We start from the raw sequence: 21,297 nt of genomic DNA on the forward strand, positions 1-21,297 counted from the left end.
GGCTATGTTAAACTGACACCTTCGAGGGCATTTGCTGTTTCTTTTGTCTTTGTTGTTCTGGCGGGATATAGTTGTGGCATCATAACCCACGGGTTCTGTAAGATTTTTAATCCGGCCAGGCAAGCAATTAATTATACTACTTTCTGAGAACCCTGAACGGACTATTTCGATGCTGTGTCAGCTAATAGGACTCATCTTCATCCACAGCCGCCGTGTGACGGTTGATGCAAAGGGCCGATTCCGCCGTAGCAGAGAACGTGGTGGAGGAACGGAGGCGCGGGTGCACAAGACACAAAGCAGATGGCGTGGGGGGGGTTTCACAGTCCAGAGTGATCTCAATGTTACACTCTACGACGGAGCAGCAGCGTCTCTGGTGAATCCGGATCCCGTTTCTCCAGTCGCTTTTCTGCTGCATCGCGAACGCAGCGGCGAACTTGAAGCTTTGATGCCAAGCCGTTCCTGGGCCGAGGGGCTTGGCATGCTTAGTCAGCGGGAATCGGGAACGTCGACTTTTCTTCACGGCGAGAACAACAGACAGAACAGACAGACAGCGCAGCAGCATTGGCCAGTAGTGCCAGCAGCAGGTGCACTATTCATGTTGAGCCCGTTGCACCGGGACTGGTGACAGCAACATTCCCAGGCCACTGATGCTCCAAAGCATGAGCTATTCCACCGTGGGTGTAGCTCTTCAATGGCGACTCCCCAATCTCGCCACTGGCACACTTCTGCCATCGTGATAATTTACACTACCACCAGGTGAAATAACTAACCGGAGACTACGGAGGACAATGCAGAAAGTTGATGGCCCGTTTAATACCAATGGACTTTGCTGAATTCAAGAGCAATGCGCCGTTAGTATTTTCCCTACCTGTGGGGCATAAGTCGCAGAGCCAAGAACAATATACAAGAGCAAGATGCTATCTCGGATCTACAAAACTCCTTCGGCTATAAATTGTCGTAGTCTTCCTGAATATGAAGCGGTTTCATTTTTTATTTTCTCCTTCCCTTTTTTCTTGCCTTGTGCCTGATTCTCCTTCCCTTGTTCCCGGTGTTTTGCGATTGAAGTTCACGTTCCCTTGCCGCATCAGAAAAGGAACGCGCCAAAATGGGGTTCGACTAATGCTTTGCGTTTGCAGAGGGCCAGAAGCTGATAAAGGAGCAAGCAAAAGGCGCCAAGAATCGTCAAGTCCGATCCATCGACGAGACGACCGTCACTGTGGCTCGTGGCAATGACGGACCATACGCGATCAAAGTCATACCCGGCAGAGGTCTAGGCTGCGTTGCTACTTCGAGAATATCCAAGGGCACACGTATCCTCGCCGAAGCCCCCCTTTTCACAGTCCCCAAAGAAACGGCCAATCTAGACTCCGTAGAAAGTGCCCTTCTCAAGGAGCTGAAGAACCTTACCAAAGAACAACAGCACGATTTCTTTTCGCTCCACAATGCCCATAAGGGTAAATGCAGTCCTGTGATCGGTATTACCAGAACAAATGCAATACCATTCGGTTCGAGAGGCTCAGCGGGAGGGATATTCCCCCGAGCGGCCCGAATCAACCATTCGTGCAAGCAGAATGCCCAAAACTCGTGGAACTACAATATAGGCAAGCTCACGATCCATGCGTTCAGAGATATTGAAGAGGGAGAAGAAATCACAATTGCATATATCGACGGTTCAGAGTACTTTGAAACCCGGCAGAATACTTTGGAGGAGGCGTTTGGGTTCAAATGCCGATGCGAGATTTGCGACATATCTGCACATGAAACAAAAAAAAGGGACCGTCGGCTTGAAGAAATGGCGCGACTCGACAACTCGCTGGGGAACGGAAGGCGCATTATGTCCAAGCCACTTGATTGTCTGCACGATGCACATACCCTTTTCCGCATGCTTATTGAGGAAGACATGATCGGCTCGAGAATATCAAGGGTGTACAACGATGCACTGCAGATTTCAATTGCACATGGAGATGAGGCGAGAGCAAAGGTATTTGCGCAACGAGCCCACGCTGTCAGAGTTATCCTGGAGGGCGAGGACAGCCCAGAGACAATCAGATTAAAGGGCATAATAGAAAATCCCTCCAGCCATGGATTGTATGGCTCATCAACAGACTGGGCGCAATCCGTGAAGGAGATTCCGACAGGCCTGAGCGAATCAGATTTTGATGATTGGCTATGGAGGCAGAAAGCCTGGAAGCAAACGAAATAGAAAAGCGATAAAACTGCATTAGCGATTTACGAGTTGGACATAACAATGATCATTTTTCAGAAAATACCATACAACTATATTTTCAGCCCGGCAATCTTCCATATAAACTCGACTACGGATTATTTTACCTGGTAGCTCGGCCTTTCATTTGCGCACAGAAAGAGTGAGTTGGTGCTTTTTGATAGTTCCCTTTCAAGTAAAAGCCAGAGCCTTTCTGTTCCTGTTGGTTTGCAAGGCAGGATAGCCGCCAAAGAGACATTGAATCCAACAATTGAGAATAGAGGGTCTCCTCCGAGTTGTCGACAAGGCATGGGCTCATACCCCTGGTTAGGGCTGCTTAACGCTTTGTATCAATGGGAGAAGAAACTGGCAGCCTGCTTCCTCCCTGTGGCTACTAGGGAAATCTAGATCAGTTATCTGTGTTCCATGAGGAGAGAGATTATCTTGTCGCGTTTGGCGCGTAATTTGCTTTTTTGGGGCTTGGGAGCCAAACAATCCGCAGCACTTTAATCCAACCACAACAACTCTCTGATCGATCATTGCCATTCATCACTGCCTTCATCTTCATCTTTGCCTTCGTCAATCCAAGGACAACACAGCTGCAGACTACCCTGATTCTATCACCGTTTCACAAAAGCCGGGGAATGCAGCTCGATTCCCCGTACAACAATGTTCTGCGTGGAAATCCTAGTCGGTTCTGCATCCCTGCTTTTGAAGGCCGTCGTTGCTCATTTGCTAACAAAATTTTTGATAGAGCCTTTCCTCCGCTAATTGACCCGTTGTTTGCTTGTTCTCCCCTGGATAAAGCTACTTTCAAGTTTGGGCACAGTAGAGATCCGGCACAGTGGCACTCATATTGAGTTGGGCCCTGACAGCTCTGGCTAAATCATATGCCGCTAGCTGAGGCATCCCATCCAGGACTAATAAGGGCAATGCGGATCTAGCTCTAAAGTCCCTAAATGCCTGTGCCGACTTATTTGTCCAATCCTCGACTGCTTCTCCCGTCTCTGTCGCTTGCGGAGAAACAAACGTTTACTTCTTGTCTTCCTGTAATCGAAAACTTGCACGGGAGATTACATCAAAGATGATTCTGGATGCACGGGAAGGTACGTCCCATGCGAACTCTTCGTTTTCTGTAGGGATTCTGTCACTGCAGGGAATCCTTTAGCAAAAGGACCTGGCCATTCTGGAACATATGCGGCAATTTAACGGGATCGAAAATGAGAACGGAGCAGGTGGCCGTTCGACTTTTGGATCAGTTCCCGGATTGTGGATGCAGGCGGATCTCCTGCAGGAGTACCAGCCATTTTGAATCTGGGGTAATATGGTTGCACCAACTAGAGGATGACTGTTTTGCATGGCCATTTTTGCACCTCCCGCCTAGTGGGGAAAGGCGGAACTGGAAAGACCGGAGGTATCGCGGGCGCTATACCTCAGATCCATGCATCCTTCTGGAGCTGAGGCAATTCCCTGATTGGGCCGTTCGATCCCTTTTGGTTTCGCATTACTCTTACACCCGGAACGGTTGAGTCGGATCTGTGGGCCTTAAAAATGCAATTATCCGTGGCACGACCTGCCAGCATGCAGTGTTCCGCGGTTATCCCAAGCTTGATGCTTTGTTGGGCCGTTTCCGTCTTGCGCAAATGATTTGCAAGGACGCTCCGCTAATCCTTGATCTAGACTGCGGCGGACCATTTCTATAATTTCAGAAACCCGTGAAATGGGATTTGCTCTGTCTACTTCTGTTGCTTGTGGCGGTTCCCTAGACATTGAAACATAGATTTCACCTGTCATCTGGTTTCCTTGGCAGAGTTGAGAATGCAAACTCCTGGAGTTCCCGAAAATTTGACGGCCCAAGTTGCCCGCTATGTCTCAGTTGATATAGACACGGCTCTTCGCAGATCGCGACAAGGGCGGAATTTGCCTCGATGATTGTGCCCCCTTCTTGTGTGCGAGGGAGCACATCCCGAGCCCTCAGCAACACGATCAGTACATCCCATTTTTTCCCCGTATTTGGAGCTTTCAAGTGATGCACTATGTCCAAAAAGAAGCTCTCTTTACTGATCAAACCAGCACGCTGAAGTAGCGATATCCAGCTAATGGCGGGCTTGAACAATGGTGACAGACAATATATTTTCCGAACTTATTCCCGGTTTAGGATGTCATTCTAATCAGTGGATCAACAATAAGGCCCCTGCGTTTTGGGATATGGGTAGCTGATCCGCGGACGTGTCTCGTGAGTCTTGTAGGCGTTTACCATTTGAGCTCCGATAGTTATTCCAGCTTGCTACCCGAACAACCATCCCCAGAAACCTCGAATTCAGGCAAGAAAGCTTAATGGCTGCCTGGGCGTGCAGGCACAATACACTGGCCACACATCCGTCAAATGCGGCCCAAGCGCGTTGATATCAAGCTTCTACCCTGACAAATATCGGAAAGCTCTTACAAAGGACCGGGCCGTGCAAAGGGATAGACTAAAAGCTGTCCCTTCAACGTCTTGCACGATGCACCCCCTTTCTCTCAAGCTGTCGAAAGCCGCAAACTCCTTGTGAGGTTAGATGCAAAGACCGGCGTTTGGTCTTAGCTCCTCTTCGATTCGGCTTCACAATCCTCCAATGCCCTCTTTATTGGCTAGGATTGGTTTGTTTCATTTGTTCAGATTTCTCTGACTGGCTAGGGTTTTAAGCTCTGCCTCGTCCTCGTTCTATTTGCTATTACATCTTGAGCCACTGGGCATCTCTTCTGTCAATTCTTCCTATTCTCCACAGCTCATATTCCCGTCTGGACTGGATCTTACCAAGTTTCAAACGCCAGTACTCCCATTATCTCATAGCCTTTATTCCATTTGATCGCTATGGCATCTATAGCGTCCCTACTAAATCCGGAACCGGTAACTTATCAAGGAAGTCAACAGCTTCCTACACCTTGCTCCAGTCGCTCGAGAGAGTTTGCGACACAACCTCAAAGAAAAAAGCAAAAGGTATCGAAGGATGCGGCGATCTTTACCAGAGGAAAAATTAGGGGCGAACTTAGATACCCCCCGTGTGAATACCAAGATAAGGTCCTAGTAGAGGCTCATCGAGAGCTTGAAATACACCCGATGGGGCATATCACAGAGTTTCCTCGGCATATACCTTACAACAGCGAAAAAAAATCATTCCTTGAAAAGACCGGACGAGAGAGTTTCGAAGGTAGGTTGGCTGCCTGCTTCTTGGTAACCCATCTAAAAAGCGGAATTTAGTTTTCCAGTACACGTTCAAAATGCCGGGCGAGGAGAAAAGGTACACAGTTATGTGGGATTATAACATTGGTCTGGTTAGAACGACATCGTTGTTCAAATGCAATCATTACTCAAAGGCAAGCGGAGAGAAAGGGACAAGGCAGAGTATGGTATACTGTTACTAATAGGGCGTACAGACTGCCCCAGGAAAGATGTTAGATGCGAATCCCGGCCTTCGAGATATATGTCATAGCATTACAGGAGGAGCGCTTGCTGCCCAAGGTTGGCATTTTCAATGACAAGCAAAACATAAATTGCTGATAACAAGCAGGTTATTGGATGCCCTTTGAAGCAGCCAAAGCTGTTGCAGCGACGTTCTGCTGGAAAATCCGGTACGCTCTGACGCCACTTTTTGGTGTCGAGTTCCTCTCACTATGCGTCCCTCCCAATGATCCAAAGTTTGGCAGAATGACAATCGATCCGGAAATTATACAAACTGCCACTGTCACTGCACACCAATTTCGCCTACTTGAAATGAACGAAAATTCGCATCGTCGCAACCCAAGCGCCGATTCCTACCCTACGAATCCTGCTGCTCTGAAAAGTGCGAGCGCGAAAAATTTGAGACCGAGATCCTCCAATAGGCCTGGACTTGAAAACCAACCTGAAGAAACGATTCATGCAGGTCATTATCAATCGCGTGCGTCACCAGGCTGTGGCTGGACTCCGACAAATACTCCGAGGTCAGCAGGCCTAGTGTCATTTGTCCCATCTCCCCAAGAAATCCTTGTTTCTCTTTCTGGCTTTCACGAAAAGCCCGGGAAACCGCCAGTTTCGTACGGGAGCGACCCTATCACTGATGGGGATACCTCTTCGGCAAACTCAGCCCTATCCGACTCAGGCGATGACTCCTATACCGACGACGGTTCGATGGCGGATTCATCTGAATCCGAGATGGATATCTCTACAGGAGCTCAGAGTTCTCCTCTCCCGCTAACGAACGATGCACGAGCGGCGTATATGTTAATGCAATTACATATGCAGGAAAATGCGGGTCTCGATAATGAATTCCCGCGGAAAAGACGCCGAGCTTCGGCTTGAGAGCACCAAATAGCCTCCCGTTAGGGGTTAGTTATATTGCGATCTCTAAAGGCGAAAAAACAAATATCTTATCCTCATTTCTGGCTTGCTTGGATATGCCCCTTAAGGCTATCTTTTCCAGAATGAAACCAGAATTTCGAGAAATCGATCGTTACTTTTTTTGACATATTCACTTTTCTAATAGGCTGCATGCAAGGAATTTCTTTTTTTTCTTTTTTTTTTGTTTTTTGAAATTCATTCTTATCGGCAGCAGCATATGGTAGACAGTGATTGGGATGGGGAATGGCTCAGGAGCCCAGGGAAGCTTGAGTGTGGTTTTCTGTTGCTTTTTCTTTTTACCTGCGGTTTGGCTGGCGTATCCAATTGTTTTCTGGACTTAGGTGGTGAGGTTTCGTCCCCCATATTTTTCGATATTATGTATTGTTTAATAATTAATTTGTGTTTGTTCTATGAATATTACATTCCTTCTCACAGATACTTCTAAATCCTCTAGATGTGCCTTAGAATATTAGATGTGTACTTGCGGAACGAGGAGTGATTGAACATCCTGCATCCTTTGATAAACTAGATGGTTACGTATAAGTGTAGCTGCGCTAGGGCAGTGGGGGAACAAGGGTGGCGTGACAATGATATATATTCCCAACAATTTCATCACTCTAGGTCAAGCAGCTAAAGTAAATGTATATATGAGGATATGTACAATATCGCAAGCCATATTTACATGCATGGTGCCTCTTCACCGTAGTTCAGTCAGGCGACCCTTGGTCCATAGCCTCCAAACTAATTCCTCCTCCTAAAACAAGGAAGCCACTGGCGCAAAGCAGACCGGAACAGGCTTCTCGGGTACTCCCCGGAGCGAACGTCCGTCCTTAGATCATAACAATGCTCCGCGTGAGGAATCAAGTAGCCGAAAACCTCCGATCGAGGTGTGGGTTGATTACACTGTGGAATGCGCGTAGTGACCCTGGCACGGGGTGCATAAGACTCTGTGGAAAGGGTCGACAGCGAGTTCCAAGGGTCGAATTCCCCGCCCGTGAAAAAGACATTGGACGGGCGTGTATACCAGCCGCTAGTGTAATTGTTTGCTTGGTCAACCCCAGGCCTTGCTGGAAGGTGGCCACTTGAAACGCCGTCGGGGAACTGGCTGTAGCAAAGTTCCCTTTGGAAGTAGTCGTCGGTCTGGTAAATGGAGATGATTCCACTCGGGTTCCGGGTCTGAAAGTATCCCCATTGGCTACAAAACTGCCAGGCCCAGCTGATGGCCGCCGGATCCGTGGCTGTCAGTTTTAAATCGCAATCACCTTTCCCACAATTCGAGCCAAAAGCAGCATTGACACGGGACCTGAAGTTGGGCCATGCTGCGAATCTCTCAACCACTGCTCGTACTCCTCTTGTTGGTGCCCAGCCCTCAGCGGGAGCTGTTCTCCCGGTTCGAGGATCTGTCTCCATCCAATTGCAGAATTGTGCGACCTCACCGGTCGGTCCGTAGGTTTGCCATGTCACCCACACAGCAAGTAGAGCCTGGGTAAACACGCCATGAGTGTTTCGTTCCGCACCCGGGCCAAGAAAGAGTTGCTTAATGTACGTAGCAGTGTTTTGCTGAGCAAGCTGTGAGTCGATATACTGGTATGCAGCCTGCATATCCCTAGTACAGTTCCCATAGCCATATGCTATCAAGCCTCGGTATACTTGCTCATAATATGCGCTGAAATCGATACGAGCTTGGACAGGTGCGGAGGATGACAGAGCGGCAAAGATCGTATCGGGGTGTTTCAATCTAGAAAATGCCGCACGCATCCCCGGGTATGAGCCGCCTATCATGACCCAGGGTGTTGACCTGGGTGTCAGGTCGTAACTGATGGAACGGCGTCTGAAGGTCCTGGCAAAGTACGGAAGATCGTTCAAAGCTTGCTCATTACTCAGGTATTGGAGCTGGGATGCCGGTGTATTATCGTTGACAGGATAGGGATTTGACTGGCCATAATACCTTTGAAGGTCAGTACACATGGTTAAGCGGGGATGAGACGAGTGACTGACCGGTGTTCCCAGACTAAACCAACTCCACCGAACTCCTGAAGTAGCTGCACAATATACGAAGTTTGGTCTTCGAGATAATAATTCGCAAGACCTTGAGCATCACCCTCGCCACCATCAAAAATAATGACTGGACCTCCGGGCCTGTAATAGGCGTCATTAACCCAGTAACGATTTCTATATGTGTAACGAGGGTTGTTGTGGTCGATGGGGATCTGCACATGGTGTCATATTGGGTTAAATTAGCCTGAGTAGCGGCTTCACGGTGCAATGAATCCGTAGGCTCACCGTTGCATATTCAGGCGTTGCCGCGGCTTCAGGGGCGCCCCTAAAAAAACCCTCTTTCACGTCTTTCCAGTCAGGATTGAAAACGGCATCGGCATCAAGGCCCTTCAACGCAGCAAGCTCCAGGTCTCTTTGCAAAGTTGACCATATCGGACCAAGCGCAGTTCCCAAACTCGCAAGCAAGCAGAAGGCAGTGGCCCCGAAGAGGCGCGGAGAGATTCTCATCTTGTCAAATCGAACTTGGCCAATCTTCAAGGCCTACGAGCTGCCGTGCAGATAGGTACTGGGAGAATCCACGCACCTTTTATACTCGCAAACGCCGGCCGCCTAGCACCGCCAGCGACCGCTTTTCAATTCCTGACCCTCCATCGGAGCAACCTGCATGCACACATACACACGAAATGCGCGAATACACACATCGCCTTCGAAAAGCAGCAGAGCTCCATCCCCACGAGCTTGAACCTATAGATCGACTAACTCTCCAGGAGTATCCGACTTTACGCTAGAGTTTCCGTCTAGGTAACGGTGAAGAGCGGGTGACCTGGGAGAAAGGTCGATGCGGGCGGGCTTCTAGAAGACCCACTAAATCCCGTCTCAAGGACGATGAGGGTATCTTGTGCTTTTTTGATACCCAAGATGGAAAGTTCCAAGCATTGTTGGCAGCGCACTGAGATATGGAACAGGGTAGCCTGATATTGGTAGCCGATACCGGTCTCGACATGGCATCTGCCGAGATCGCATTTCAGCCAATGCTAGAGAGGGGACCTTGGGGCCGTTGCGGAGTCTCCGCATATCTGGTCGAGAGAAATTCTCCTCAGAGGACATCCAGCCCCTGGTTGCAACGCTGAAGGAGCTTAAATGAGAACGGCTTGCAACCACGGCTCCTGAACACTCGGGGGGTGCAGACGCGTTCCATCAAGCTGTTAGCACCCGCCACAAAAGCCTCGATTCCGGTCCAGAGAAACGAGATGCGTGTCCGTCAGTTCAACAGCACAACGAGAGCGATGGTGCAAAGACGTTTGAAATCGAGCAGGACGTCCAGCTGACATAAGCACCCTGCCAAGCCATCCCCAAAAAGGGTCAACGACGACGCTCATCGCCAGTTCACCAGCGGCAGCGAACACAATCCCCAGGATAATTAACTAACCGCCTCCCTGGACTCTATCCCCAGATAGATACGCTATGCTCATCGGAAGCTTTCTCCCGGTAGCTCGCTCCTCTAACCGGCACCCCGCAAAACTGTAACGTCCCATCCCCCATCATACCCTAGTCAGGCTCGGCCCGATACTGATCACTTTCCATCCCCAGACTCGAAAACCTGCAGTTTCCGCGCCATCCATGTCCTATCCTTTGTCCCCCTTGCTCAGACCATCATCCTCTGTCTGTTCTCTCCGTCCAAGCAGCGACGATGTTGTCCTTGAGCTCAACACTACCACCCCAGAATAATGTTTCCTCAATTTAGCTTTTGCTAAACGAATCTCATACTACACGGCATTTGGGGATTTTCCTTGACCTGCCTCTTCTTGCCTTTTCTCGACGACCCAGAGTACTCATTGACAAATCAATCTTGGGTTGATTGGAAGACGACCTAACATCCTGTGCGTTGGCTGACATGATCTTCGTCCTCCATGTTTAATACGTGCTGTGCTTCCCTGTAGGGTGCTATAACAGTCGCTGGTAAAACAAAGGGGTTGGTCCTCGGATCTACCTAGCAAGTCATGCTGAACCCCTTTCGGCTGACGGCATCGCGCGTTTGCACCATGCCTCGATTTCGAGTCCTTAGCTACTTTTTCCAATCTTCTACGCTCCTAGCGCTGTCGAGATCGAACCTAATCCTACACGTGCGAACTGTGACCTCCCGCTTGCTATGATCCTAAATAGCCAAACGCAAACCCAGCTTTTGGATGCTACTCAACGTGATCCGGAAAAGGATATTCACGCCATTTTTCTTAAATGTCTTTTTTAGTTAATGTCTTATTCTTATATGTATGTATATACATACATATATGCATTTCACGGGAGGGGCGCTACTCTCGGATCGCTGTCAATCATTTCTCTATACTGAGTCTTGTTGTTACCATTCATATGATCTTTGATAGACTGTGTTAGAACTTGCCGTAGCTGCAAGGCACTGCCTCCACCCGTGAGCCGGAATCAGCTTTGGTGAAGACTGCAAATACCTTGCTCCCATACAGCAGATATCACTCAACTAGGAATTTTTGGCCACAAAACACTTGGAATGCCAACAGCTATCATGCTTTTACCATCCAACCGAAAACTATACCTACTATGAAAGGGTAGGCAGAATATCAAAGAGTGAGCCGATCAGATTACTCTCCGTCCCGTTTTAACTAAGTTTACCCAAGAATGTGTCCGCACCCAAGGAAATGTCCCGTCGAATCCACACCATAACCTGTTACACAGTCATCGGGAATTTCTGTCCTTTTGTGAGTTGATGAAAGCGAATCAAGCGCTTAGCCAATACTCACTACTTTTGGAAGACAGCACCAAGCCGATCAATATCCCCTTGGGCAGCTCCAACAAAACCAACCAACACTCCGTTTCCGACCTGCTCGGTATTTTTATGTCCTCCCTCCCCTCCGATGAAAAGCTCTTCATTGTGCTCGAGGGTGAAGTCGATGGAGTCACAGCGACCCTCTGAGCCGCTAGGCGCCGCGCAGATATTCATTCCCCTCACATGTTCTTGGTCAAACGTGAAATGTGTACGCGGGCCCTTCTTCTGGCCCCTGAACTCGCTTCCATCGTCCCAGTTGATTGCAAGGCCCTTCAAGACGATGTAGTTTGAAGCACCGCCCTCGCCGTTGTTAGACCAAATATCAATTGATTTCACGGGTTTGTCGGGTTTGTATAACTCGAAGGGCTTGCCGCCTTTGCCTCCGGCAGCAGGGTTAATGACAACGTCTCGCATAGTGGACAGTAATATTCTCTCTCTTTAGCAAGGAAGATATTTCTTGTAATATTCTTTCCAGTGTGGCCACTCTGTGCAATGTTTTGACAAGCTAGAAGAAGAGGGGTATTCTTATAACTTACCCTGCCGCCATTTTTTTGGAACGTCTGAGGCGACTTCTTATGTCAAGCAGAAATCTAGAGAGCCGTCCGTCCGAGCGATCTGCAGCAGAGGACTCATGTACAGGCATCCATTACGGTACGCTCTTGATCTGCGCATAGCAAATCAAGTTTTCGGGGAATCCTCTCCGGGCAATAGCAATTTGGTAGCATGAAAGGCAAAGAAGGCGGAAACGGAGGGATAACCTACGTTGAAACCGTTACAAGGCAGTTGTGTGGTCGGCTTGTATACGTACAAGCCATGTTGTTTTCTAGGTGTGATATTGAACGAGGCAAGTAACGAACCTTTACATGTTTTTCAGGCTCAACCTGGAGTCTAGACCCTGTAGAATTGCCATATACCCATGGATGCCCGCTAACTCTGCCGGTGTTTCGGACGCATTATCAAGGAAGCAATGGAAATAGAAGATACATCATGGAATACGTAAATGCATTAAAGAATTTAGAATAGAGTAACATAATGCCGAAGAAAAAGAGTCACACGGATACAATTTGCAAATACGAAGAAACGAATAGCCAAGAAACGGAAGAAGCCTGCACCTAATTCCTGCGCGCCTTTTGATTCTTAGTCCATGCTTCAGAGAAAGGGAGAAGTTACATCCTGCTAATAATGCTCGCTGCCACTTTGGAAATACATTCCATTTGTTAGATCGGGTTTTCAAGCCTTGTTAGACTATGTCGGTGAGGTGTAGTCTGATATCCTCCACAAATTCAATCCCTCGGTAATGTTTTGACGGGTGGTCTGTGAAGTAGAAAAGCCGATAACTAGGTTTTAAGACGACCAATTGAGTCATCACCGGATCTGTTCTGGAAATGATTTACATTGCAGGAACCAGTTCCGGGCCAGCATCCTCTCCCTTTGCCTCATCGCGAACATGAGGAAGAAGCTCACTCTGTGGCGTTTCCGGGAAATCTGCATGCTCCAAAGCTGTTGGGCCCGGTTGGGACTCGGTTTTGACCGGGGTATCCGAAATCTGCTTTTGGTTCGCATCTGGGGATGGTTGGTGAGAGAGGGGGGTAACGACGTATTCGTGCGCCTTTGCACGATATTCACCAACGTATTGCTTAACAATGTCGGTAGCCTGACTGGTCTGCGCTTCCGCCATATGCTTTACTTCCCGCGCTTGCGCGTTGATCAAGTCTTGCACGGCGTTAATTTGTTCATCAATGAACTCCTTGTTGCTAAGGTAAAGCAGCGGCCCTAGGTAGGCAATGTTGACGCCGATAAGGGCTAAACCCCAGAGGGGCAAGAATCGCACGAGCCAATAAGAAACCAAAGCAGCGGTGAATGTCTGAGAGTGCCGTGGTCAGTAATTTAGCCAAGAGGAAACAGGCGGAAGTTGGGGGGTATAACATACGGCCAGTGTATAGGACAGGTTCTCGACGAACAAGATGCGCTGGAACTCGATGAGGAAAAAGTCCATCAATTGCTCGAGGTCCTCGAGCAAGCTTTCAACCGTGTCTTTGGGAATCGTATAGTACTTGCGAGGACGGGAGCCGCTCATCAAGCCACGACCAAACACAGTTCTCCCGATAACCTCGACGATGGCCGTAACTATTTCAATTAGAGCTATGCTCACCCTGAATCCGGAAATTTAGACGAACGTACATCCAAGGGAGACGTATAGCAGTTTCAATGCCCAGCGAAGCAAAGGAAGGTAGCGGCCGGCAACGATCATACCGGCGACACTAGCATAAGAAATGGCGGTTGTTTGGGGCCGTTCCCACTATTTCCGATCAGACTTGCTCTGGTCCGGCGTGTTTCGGGCGTGGGTAAACTTACACTGAGTAAGCTGTAAACAATCGAGTGGAAATCTGGTTAACAGCACGGAGTTAGCGGGAGAGGCCATAGGAGTTACGACGATACGTACGAGTCAAGGGCTGTCCGGAGGCTGGCTTTTCGGAATGGCCATTGGTGGGTTTACGATCAACGACTCCTGTGAATGTCTGGACAAATCATCATAGTCAGCAGGAGACGCGAAACAGAAAGATCTCGCTGCAGGGGCACTAGGTTGCTCACCACGGTTAGAGCAGCAATCTCAATCGATGTGTTTCCTGTGACTATATATTAGGCCGCAAAGTCCGTGAGTCCCGATCGTTGGCAAGGACTAAATGCGCGAGATATTGTCAGTGGCTTGAAAACAGATGCTGTTAAATGGTATGGAAGGGGAATCACTTACCTTACGCTTTTTTTTGTGCCAGCCAATGCAGCTTTACGGAGTAAGCAGCAATTGAACTAGAAGCTCGGAGTCAATGATTAGAGGGATGAGTACCTGATTGCGGGTGGCCGCTGAGATGCCCGGTTTCAGCCATTGTGGGATCCGATTCTGGATAGTTGGGCAGGAGGGCAGACTGGGAGGACGAACAAGGACTATGGGTCTGATATCTCAAAGGCGAGAAACGAGATGCAGAGAGATGACGGGTGAGTTGAAAACGGACGAAGAAAAAGAAGAGGAAGAAGAAGAAGAAGAGAAGTTGAAGATGAAGTTGAGTTGGTTTTGGAATTTCTTGTTTGGGGAGTGATGCAATCGGTACAAACAGGAGCTGACCCAGTTTGACCAGCTATATAACTATAGATTTACTCCTGTTCAACGCCCTACGTGTCTTTTCTTTTGTCTTCTCCTGCACGCTGTCCTTCTTACGATCGCAGCGAAGATGCCATTGTGTCCTGTGCTCTGTTCTGGTGTGCTTCTTTTGATTGCTGATGCCTGGTTGCCTTTGCATGTGACAATTCGCAGAATCCCTCCTGTTTCTATTAATAGGCACTCTATCTCCCACAGAAGCACGCGCGCTGGGTCTTTTGATGGGAAATAACTCCATAACCGTCTATTCTATGCAACACTGGAAAACTGATTAAACAAGCGCTATCTACACGTTTTCCCATCATGATGACTCCGGGTGGCAAAATAAACTCATCATAGAAACCGGTTGCGAGGCCACCATGGTATACTAGCCCCCGATTCCTACCTAGCATTCGCCTAGTAGCTTCGAGGCAGGTCAAGCATCTTCTCGCTGACGAAATTCTTGATCATTTCCTACATCGAAGTCAGCGAGAAACTCATATCGATCCACCGGAGCCTTTTACTCACCTGACTAATGGGGGCAATGCGCGGCACAAAACATTCTCGCAGATACCGTTCCACATGGAATTCTTGGGCGTATCCCATGCCGCCGAGTGTGAGAACCTGTTGTCACCAAACTGTCAGATTCCCTGCTGTTGTATGGATGGACCCCATTTACGTACGGCTCTCTCACAGGCAGCGAACGCCGCCTCCGCTGCAAGGAACTTGGCGGAGTTGCACGCGACTCCGACGGTGGTCGGCGTAGCGGTCTGCTCTCCTCTGTTCTCGTCATAGAGCCTCGCGGCATGATAGGTGGCCAGCTTGGCCGCTTCAAGGTTCATGAACGCCGTGGCCAATGGGTGGGCAATGCCTTGGTTCTGGCCGATAGGACGCCCAAAAACGACGCGCTCTTTGGCATACTTCACGGCCTTCTCCAAGGCCACGTATCCCAGCCCGAGAGCCTCTCCAGCAAGCAAGCATCGTTCCGCATTCATTCCGTGCAAAACCTGTAGAAGCGGTTAGCACGGCGGGGAAAGGGGCAATGAGAAGTCTTAGGTCAAATGTTACTATTTTAAAGCCCTGGCCTTCTTTACCAATTAACGTATCGGCGGGGATGCGATAGTCGTTGAAAAATACTTCATTGGCGTCAACGCTTCGGCCACCCATCTTCTTGATTTTTCTGAGCTCCAAACCGGGTGCGTCTTTGTCGAAGTCAATGAAGAAGAGCGAAAGGCCCCTGGTCGGATTGGTAACCTCTTCTAGTGGTGTCGTCCGTGCCAAAAGGACCATTTTCTTCGCGACCTGCGCTGATGATATCCATCTAAGCAGGGTCAGTCAACAACGTCCGTCAATTCCGAATCCAAGGTGACCCTCACATCTTTTGGCCGGTGATTTTATAGTAATCCCCGTCTCTGACTGCTGTTGTGCGGAGCTTGAGCGTTTCCAACCCAGTGTTCGGTTCCGTCCTAAGATTGGTATTAGTTCGCTCGACCGTGAAATCTTCCGTTTGGGACATTTAGTCTTCGTACACTCCAAAACAGGTTCGATACTCTCCGGCAATTAGCCTGGGCAACATCCTTTCTCGCTGGTCGCCTGTGGCAAACCTTGCAATCGGCTATACTTCATCAGCATCATGGTCGGCCATAAAGGATTGACGAGGCTTCATACTTGGGTGGCATAAACGTTGGCATGGATTGACTGGGCGCCAGCTAGTCCAGCACCGCTCCTTGTAGATAATGTTAGCAGGCTGCGATCTCCTAGTCTTTCATGGGGTGCACTGTCGCATACTGAGCAATTGTCTGCAGCATCATGGTAGCTTCGGCGATGCCCAAACCCGCTCCACCAAGCTCTTCAGGCAAGGCAATTCCTATCCACCCGTCTTTTGCTAGAGCAGCATGAAGCTCATGCGGGTACTCTCCCGTCTCATCCCGCTCCGCCCAGTATTCCTATTCCGGGGAGTAAGTCAATTGCTCTTGTACTTTTGGGGTTCATTGGTCATTCAACCCAGCACCTACGTCAGGGAATTTGGCGCAAATCTTGGAGATGGCATCCCGCACGAACAATTCGTCTGGCCTGAAGCAGCTTACGTCCATTATCCTGCTGGGTGAGGAAGCAGAGAATGCGCGAACCGGCGGCAAAGAGGACCGCAGGATCGACTGTCCGTGAGCCGCATGTTGTGACGCGGGAAACCGCCGAGACGCAAGAGAACGCAACGAACGGGGGAACAGCTTCGGCGCCATTATTCTACTCAGTACTCTTGAATCGATAAAATGGAGAGAGTGGTGGCTCTTACGGGCAAGTTAGCAGGCGGTGATTTTGTCTTTATTACCCCGGACTGCTCCAGAGAACTGGCGGATGAACAGGCCGCGCCGCTCCTTTCGGCTCGGTAATTCCAAAGCGGAAATCCAGATCCAGCAAACGCCCGAAGCGCGGCTTAAGCGCGGGCTTGGCGTGTAGTTATTGGGTGGTCATTTACGTAATACAAGGAGGCGGTCATGTGACTGCGCGTTGGTGTGTTTTGGTTACCGGATTCGGCCAAACGGACGTCGTCGCATCTTTCTTCAAACTAACTACCGGCATCGACACCAACCTCGACTCCCGGCGGCAACATACGAGGTCAAGCAGCGATGCGCAGAGATACAGCTACCTGACTGTCTCCCCTCCCGTGTCCTTCATTTCTGCTTTCGCGTCTCTCCCTGTCGTGTCGCTTCGTACCGCGTTTGTTTACACCATGGCCTCCGCGGCGCTCAAGCTGCAGAAGCCAGTCGGCTCATCAGAATGGATAGCCGCTGAAAAGGAGAATATTATGCAGCTAGTTGAGCAAGAAATGGAAGAGGTGGAATTTCCTGTCCGCCATGAATTGGACTGGTTGAACGAGCATATGGCGGAAGTCTTCCGGGGGAACCAGCTGTATGTGACCATCCCCAATTGCTTTTTCGTGAAAAGCGATTCCGATCTGTTCGTGACTTATTGGAGCATAGCAATGTTGCCGAGATATTCAAAACTCCAGGGAAGCTACGCGGGAGAACACCCCGAACCATTAGGAAACACAAAACTCCCGCCGGTCAGGCGCGTGTTGTAAGTACTCAGCCGTGTAAACAATTCGACATCAACCTCGCCTCTAACAACAGTTAGCCTCTGAGCGACATCTTTTCTTCACAAAATGCGAGAAATAGCCCTCTTCCCACAAGTCGCTTCCACCAGGCGATATCTAAGCTTCGTTCTCCCCCGGAGCCCTTACAGACCCGACAACGACCTCTATCCGCCCAGAGCCAAAACTCCAATCCAAATTTCAACACAGACTCCGGATATCACGGCATGTCACAAGGTGTTAACATGGATATGGACATGATTTCCTCTGAGGCAACACAGACAGATCCTGACCTGGTGTCTGAACCCGAACTTGGGCACGAAGAGGAGGACGGAGAATTGGAGCCGGAACCGGAACTGGGGCAAGAGACTGCAACGCAGCGTATCGAGGAAACGACTTTATTGGCAGATGACCCCCGTGGCCGCATTCCCTCCTCACCCCACCACACAACGGAGGATTCATTCCACTCCGCAAGAGAAATCGCAGCAAGCAAGGAAAATACCATGGAATCTATGGACTTGGAGTATTTGCAATCTCCTCAACGAGACCAGTCCATAGAGCCCATGTATCCTAGCATTCCACAAGCAAAAGAAAATATTAATTCCGGTCCCCAACTCACGCCGAATCCGAAAACCCAGGGCCCAACCGACCATGATGCAATTCTCGACCATTTTGACGACATAGGTTCCCCATCCGAAAAATCAACACCAGGCCGCCCGTTCATTCGAAAGAGCAGCCTCACCTTTGCCTCCCTTCCTGCCAGGGAACCATTAACGAAAAAGAGCATGGGAGGTGGCAGAATATCAAGAATCAGCCAGGTTGATCCGGCTAAAAGTGCATTTTTCGGCCGTCAAACTGGAGGGGTAAGGATGACACAGTTCCTCACGGAAGAGGAAACCGGGCAATTCAATCGTCCTAAAAATATGGATAACAACGTCAAAACGTCTTCCTACGAAGAATCTGATTCAGATGCAAAGGCGGCCAAATTGCATAATAAATCTTCCACGCAGTTACTTCACGAGAAGATAAATATGCTTGGCAAAGCTCAGTCCACAAGGGGTACCAAATCGATTGCGGCGGCTGTCCCACCCGTTTCGCAACAGATCACTTACCCAGAACTTCAGACCGCTCGCCGCGAGCCTAATGACGATGCTCTGGAAAGTTTCACCCGCGAGCAATCCTCGAAACTCGACGACGTATCGAGACCACCAAGCTCACCGTTCATCGTTCGACAGTCGCAATTCGCCCGAGACGTCTCGGACAAACCCAAATCAAGTCTTCCCCCTTCCAACCAAGACCAGTACGCCAAACTCCGATCTTTGCGGACGGGAACCCCAGAACGACGATCACCCGCACCGAGATCATTTATCTCCCACGGCAAATCAGCCTCCGTTTCGTCCCTGGCTGGCTCGCCCCGTCCTGGCACGGCTGGGTCGTTATATAAGTCTACTACCATTGATAGTACACCCAAAAGCTCCACTACTCCTGTGAACTCACCAAAGCGCTATGAAGGACCTTTAAGTGCTTCCAAATCTAAACTTCAGTCTATCATGAAATCCGCCAAAGGATTATTTAGCAGCAGTGCTGGTGCTTCCGCAGCGGCCAAGGAAGCCATGTCACCTAATACGACCCTCTCTAAACCTACAGGATACCCAAGTGTCTATGGGGTTTTTGGCCATAATGCATCACGAGACTCTGCTAGCCCAATCAAACAGGAAGGCCGTCGAACTCGAAGTTCCACTGAAAAGGAAAAGGAGCAAAAGCGCAAGGAGCAGGAGCTAAAAGACCGCCAGCGCACCGAGGAACAATTGGAAAAGGCAAAAGAATTAGAGAAAGCGAAGAATTCCGAACCCAAACCCACCCACAAGCCACCTACTATACAGAGATTAGACGCAGTTGTCCCTCCACCTTTAAAAGTTAAGTCGAGTCCTCAACACTTACAACCGCTATCAAAACCTGCTAGTAGAGAACTAGGAGCCGGTCGCGAAGAAGAGACCAAGTCTGCTGTTCCCACACTTTCTCAAATTCAAGCAAAACGGAATGACCGTCGACCCGTCAAGCCAACACGAGATATGCCGAAGGCGAGGCCACACCCGGTTTCGATAAAGATCGGCACTCTATCCCAGCGTATTCCACTAGCTTCGGGCCCTTCTAGCGCACCTAGCACGCAAGATCCAGCACCTACCCCGACACTAACGAAACAACCATCCATTAAAAAGTCAAGTATAGCATCGTCGCAAACGAGCACTTCCACGAGTAGTTTCAAAAGCTCAATTGCAGCTTCCAGTGCAAAGTCAAAGGCTGTTCTGGCTGGGGAACGGAGGGAACAAGTAAACATTATCTCGTTTATTTTTTCGTGCCTTTACTGATAGTCAATAGCAACGGCGTGAAGCACAGCAACGCCGTGAGGCTGATCGTAAGCAACTCGAAGACGCCCGCCGCCAGGAGCAGCTTCGAGTGGAGGCTGAACGAAAAGAACGCGAACGTCTGGCCGCAATGGAAGACCCAAAAAGCACTGCGAAGAAACAGGCAATTGAGAAAAGAAGGCTGGAAAATGCGCGAAAGGCGCAACAGCAAAGGGTCCAGCAACCTCTTCCAGTGAACGATGCGGTATGATTGAAACGCTATTTATATATAGATGGAGGTGTCATTGACTTTTACTTTCTCACAGGGATTTGTACCACAAGAGAAGGCCTCATTCCAATCTCAACGCGGCGACATGAGTCTACCTCGCGCCCCTTCTCGGTTGAATAGTGTACAACCGCCCAATAGGCCTCAGCCAATGATCAACCCAGCCAAGCCTCCAAAGCGTGCAAATGAAGAGGAAGCAGCCCGATCGGAGTCAGGAAAGCGACGAAAAACCGACGACGATGAGCTTGCTATTGAGGCGCCTATTCGTCCGACGATGGCACCCCCGATTCGCCAGTCAGGTGTTCGGAAGGTAAGCATCCGTGATTAAACATCATCGCAACAGCTGACTTAAAAATAGGACCTGAAGACACAGGCTTTCCCGACCAGTTATGTTGCAACGCCAAACATGGGACATACCCAGCCTAGCAGTTCAATGTTCAAACCCTTGTCGAGCGCTGCCCGCCCATTGCAAACTCCAGGGCCATTGCAGCCTGGGCCTTCCCGACCTCATCCCTTGGAAATTTCCAAATTTGCCAACGGCAAAATTCCTTTTGCAGAATCTAACCAACCGCCTCCCGCCGCTCATAGAACTCCCGGGTATAAACAAACCCAAAAGGCCGTTCGTTCTTCGCCCGCCTACCCTAACGGCGAACAGATTAAACTTCCGGAAATTCCCACAGATAGTGAAGACGAAGACTCCGAAGCCGAACCATATCATGTACCCGAATGGGCTAAGGGTGATAATCTCCGTAACCTCCTCATAGAACAGGAAGGCAAGGATGGGGAGATGGTATTTGGACCGACAGCACCATTACTGATGGAAGAGATATTCAAGGATAATAAAGACCGATTAAGGAAATTCAGAGATCGGACAAGCAGCGCCAACTGGGCAGGCACTGATGGACTAACGACAGAGGAAATTCGATGGGATATTGAGCAGAGGGAGGCATTGAAGAGGAATGGGGGTTGGATGTTTGACACTTAACCGCTCAGGATAGATGTGTGCTACTTCGGGTGGAGCAGCTAGCGGGGTTATGCTATGTCACTGCTTGCGGGTGTTTTGGGTACAATTTCGACTCCCGGC

The 21,297-nt window shown here is 49.5% G+C and overlaps 7 protein-coding genes across 7 annotated transcripts; 3 read left to right on the forward strand and 4 right to left on the reverse strand.

Moving 5' to 3' along the window:
• Positions 1-914: 914 nt before the first annotated feature.
• On the forward strand, positions 915-2,203 carry UREG_02998 (uncharacterized protein; the record flags this gene model as incomplete). The annotated part of the gene is made up of 2 exons (XM_002543436.1): positions 915-957; positions 1,137-2,203. 2 exons carry the CDS (start codon positions 915-917, stop codon positions 2,201-2,203), a joined length of 1,110 nt encoding a protein of 369 aa, XP_002543482.1.
• Positions 2,204-5,057: 2,854 nt separating this feature from the next.
• On the forward strand, positions 5,058-6,524 carry UREG_02999 (uncharacterized protein; the record flags this gene model as incomplete). The annotated part of the gene is made up of 2 exons (XM_002543437.1): positions 5,058-5,394; positions 5,755-6,524. 2 exons carry the CDS (start codon positions 5,058-5,060, stop codon positions 6,522-6,524), a joined length of 1,107 nt encoding a protein of 368 aa, XP_002543483.1.
• A 780-nt stretch (positions 6,525-7,304) lies between these two features.
• Positions 7,305-9,068, reverse strand: UREG_03000 (uncharacterized protein; the record flags this gene model as incomplete). Its single annotated transcript, XM_002543438.1, has 3 exons — positions 7,305-8,511; positions 8,562-8,773; positions 8,847-9,068. 3 exons carry the CDS (start codon positions 9,066-9,068, stop codon positions 7,305-7,307), a joined length of 1,641 nt encoding a protein of 546 aa, XP_002543484.1.
• A 2,263-nt stretch (positions 9,069-11,331) lies between these two features.
• Positions 11,332-11,772, reverse strand: UREG_03001 (uncharacterized protein; the record flags this gene model as incomplete). Its single annotated transcript, XM_002543439.1, has 1 exon — positions 11,332-11,772. The coding sequence occupies one exon, from the start codon at positions 11,770-11,772 to the stop codon at positions 11,332-11,334; it is 441 nt and encodes a 146-aa protein (XP_002543485.1).
• A 976-nt stretch (positions 11,773-12,748) lies between these two features.
• On the reverse strand, positions 12,749-14,243 carry UREG_03002 (uncharacterized protein; the record flags this gene model as incomplete). The annotated part of the gene is made up of 7 exons (XM_002543440.1): positions 12,749-13,222; positions 13,289-13,485; positions 13,540-13,657; positions 13,714-13,745; positions 13,802-13,877; positions 13,951-13,985; positions 14,204-14,243. 7 exons carry the CDS (start codon positions 14,241-14,243, stop codon positions 12,749-12,751), a joined length of 972 nt encoding a protein of 323 aa, XP_002543486.1.
• Positions 14,244-14,908: 665 nt separating this feature from the next.
• UREG_03003 (acyl-CoA dehydrogenase) lies at positions 14,909-16,731 on the reverse strand (the record flags this gene model as incomplete). Its single annotated transcript, XM_002543441.1, has 7 exons — positions 14,909-14,965; positions 15,020-15,115; positions 15,175-15,498; positions 15,560-15,812; positions 15,868-15,957; positions 16,280-16,437; positions 16,507-16,731. 7 exons carry the CDS (start codon positions 16,729-16,731, stop codon positions 14,909-14,911), a joined length of 1,203 nt encoding a protein of 400 aa, XP_002543487.1.
• A 491-nt stretch (positions 16,732-17,222) lies between these two features.
• Positions 17,223-21,198, forward strand: UREG_03004 (uncharacterized protein; the record flags this gene model as incomplete). Its single annotated transcript, XM_002543442.1, has 6 exons — positions 17,223-17,401; positions 17,473-17,569; positions 17,627-19,912; positions 19,962-20,192; positions 20,254-20,523; positions 20,572-21,198. 6 exons carry the CDS (start codon positions 17,223-17,225, stop codon positions 21,196-21,198), a joined length of 3,690 nt encoding a protein of 1,229 aa, XP_002543488.1.
• Between the last annotated feature and the right edge of the window lie 99 nt (positions 21,199-21,297).

The sequence above is a fragment of the Uncinocarpus reesii genome, genomic scaffold (genome assembly GCF_000003515.1).
Source record: "Uncinocarpus reesii 1704 scaffold_2 genomic scaffold, whole genome shotgun sequence".
NCBI lineage: Eukaryota > Fungi > Ascomycota > Eurotiomycetes > Onygenales > Onygenaceae > Uncinocarpus > Uncinocarpus reesii.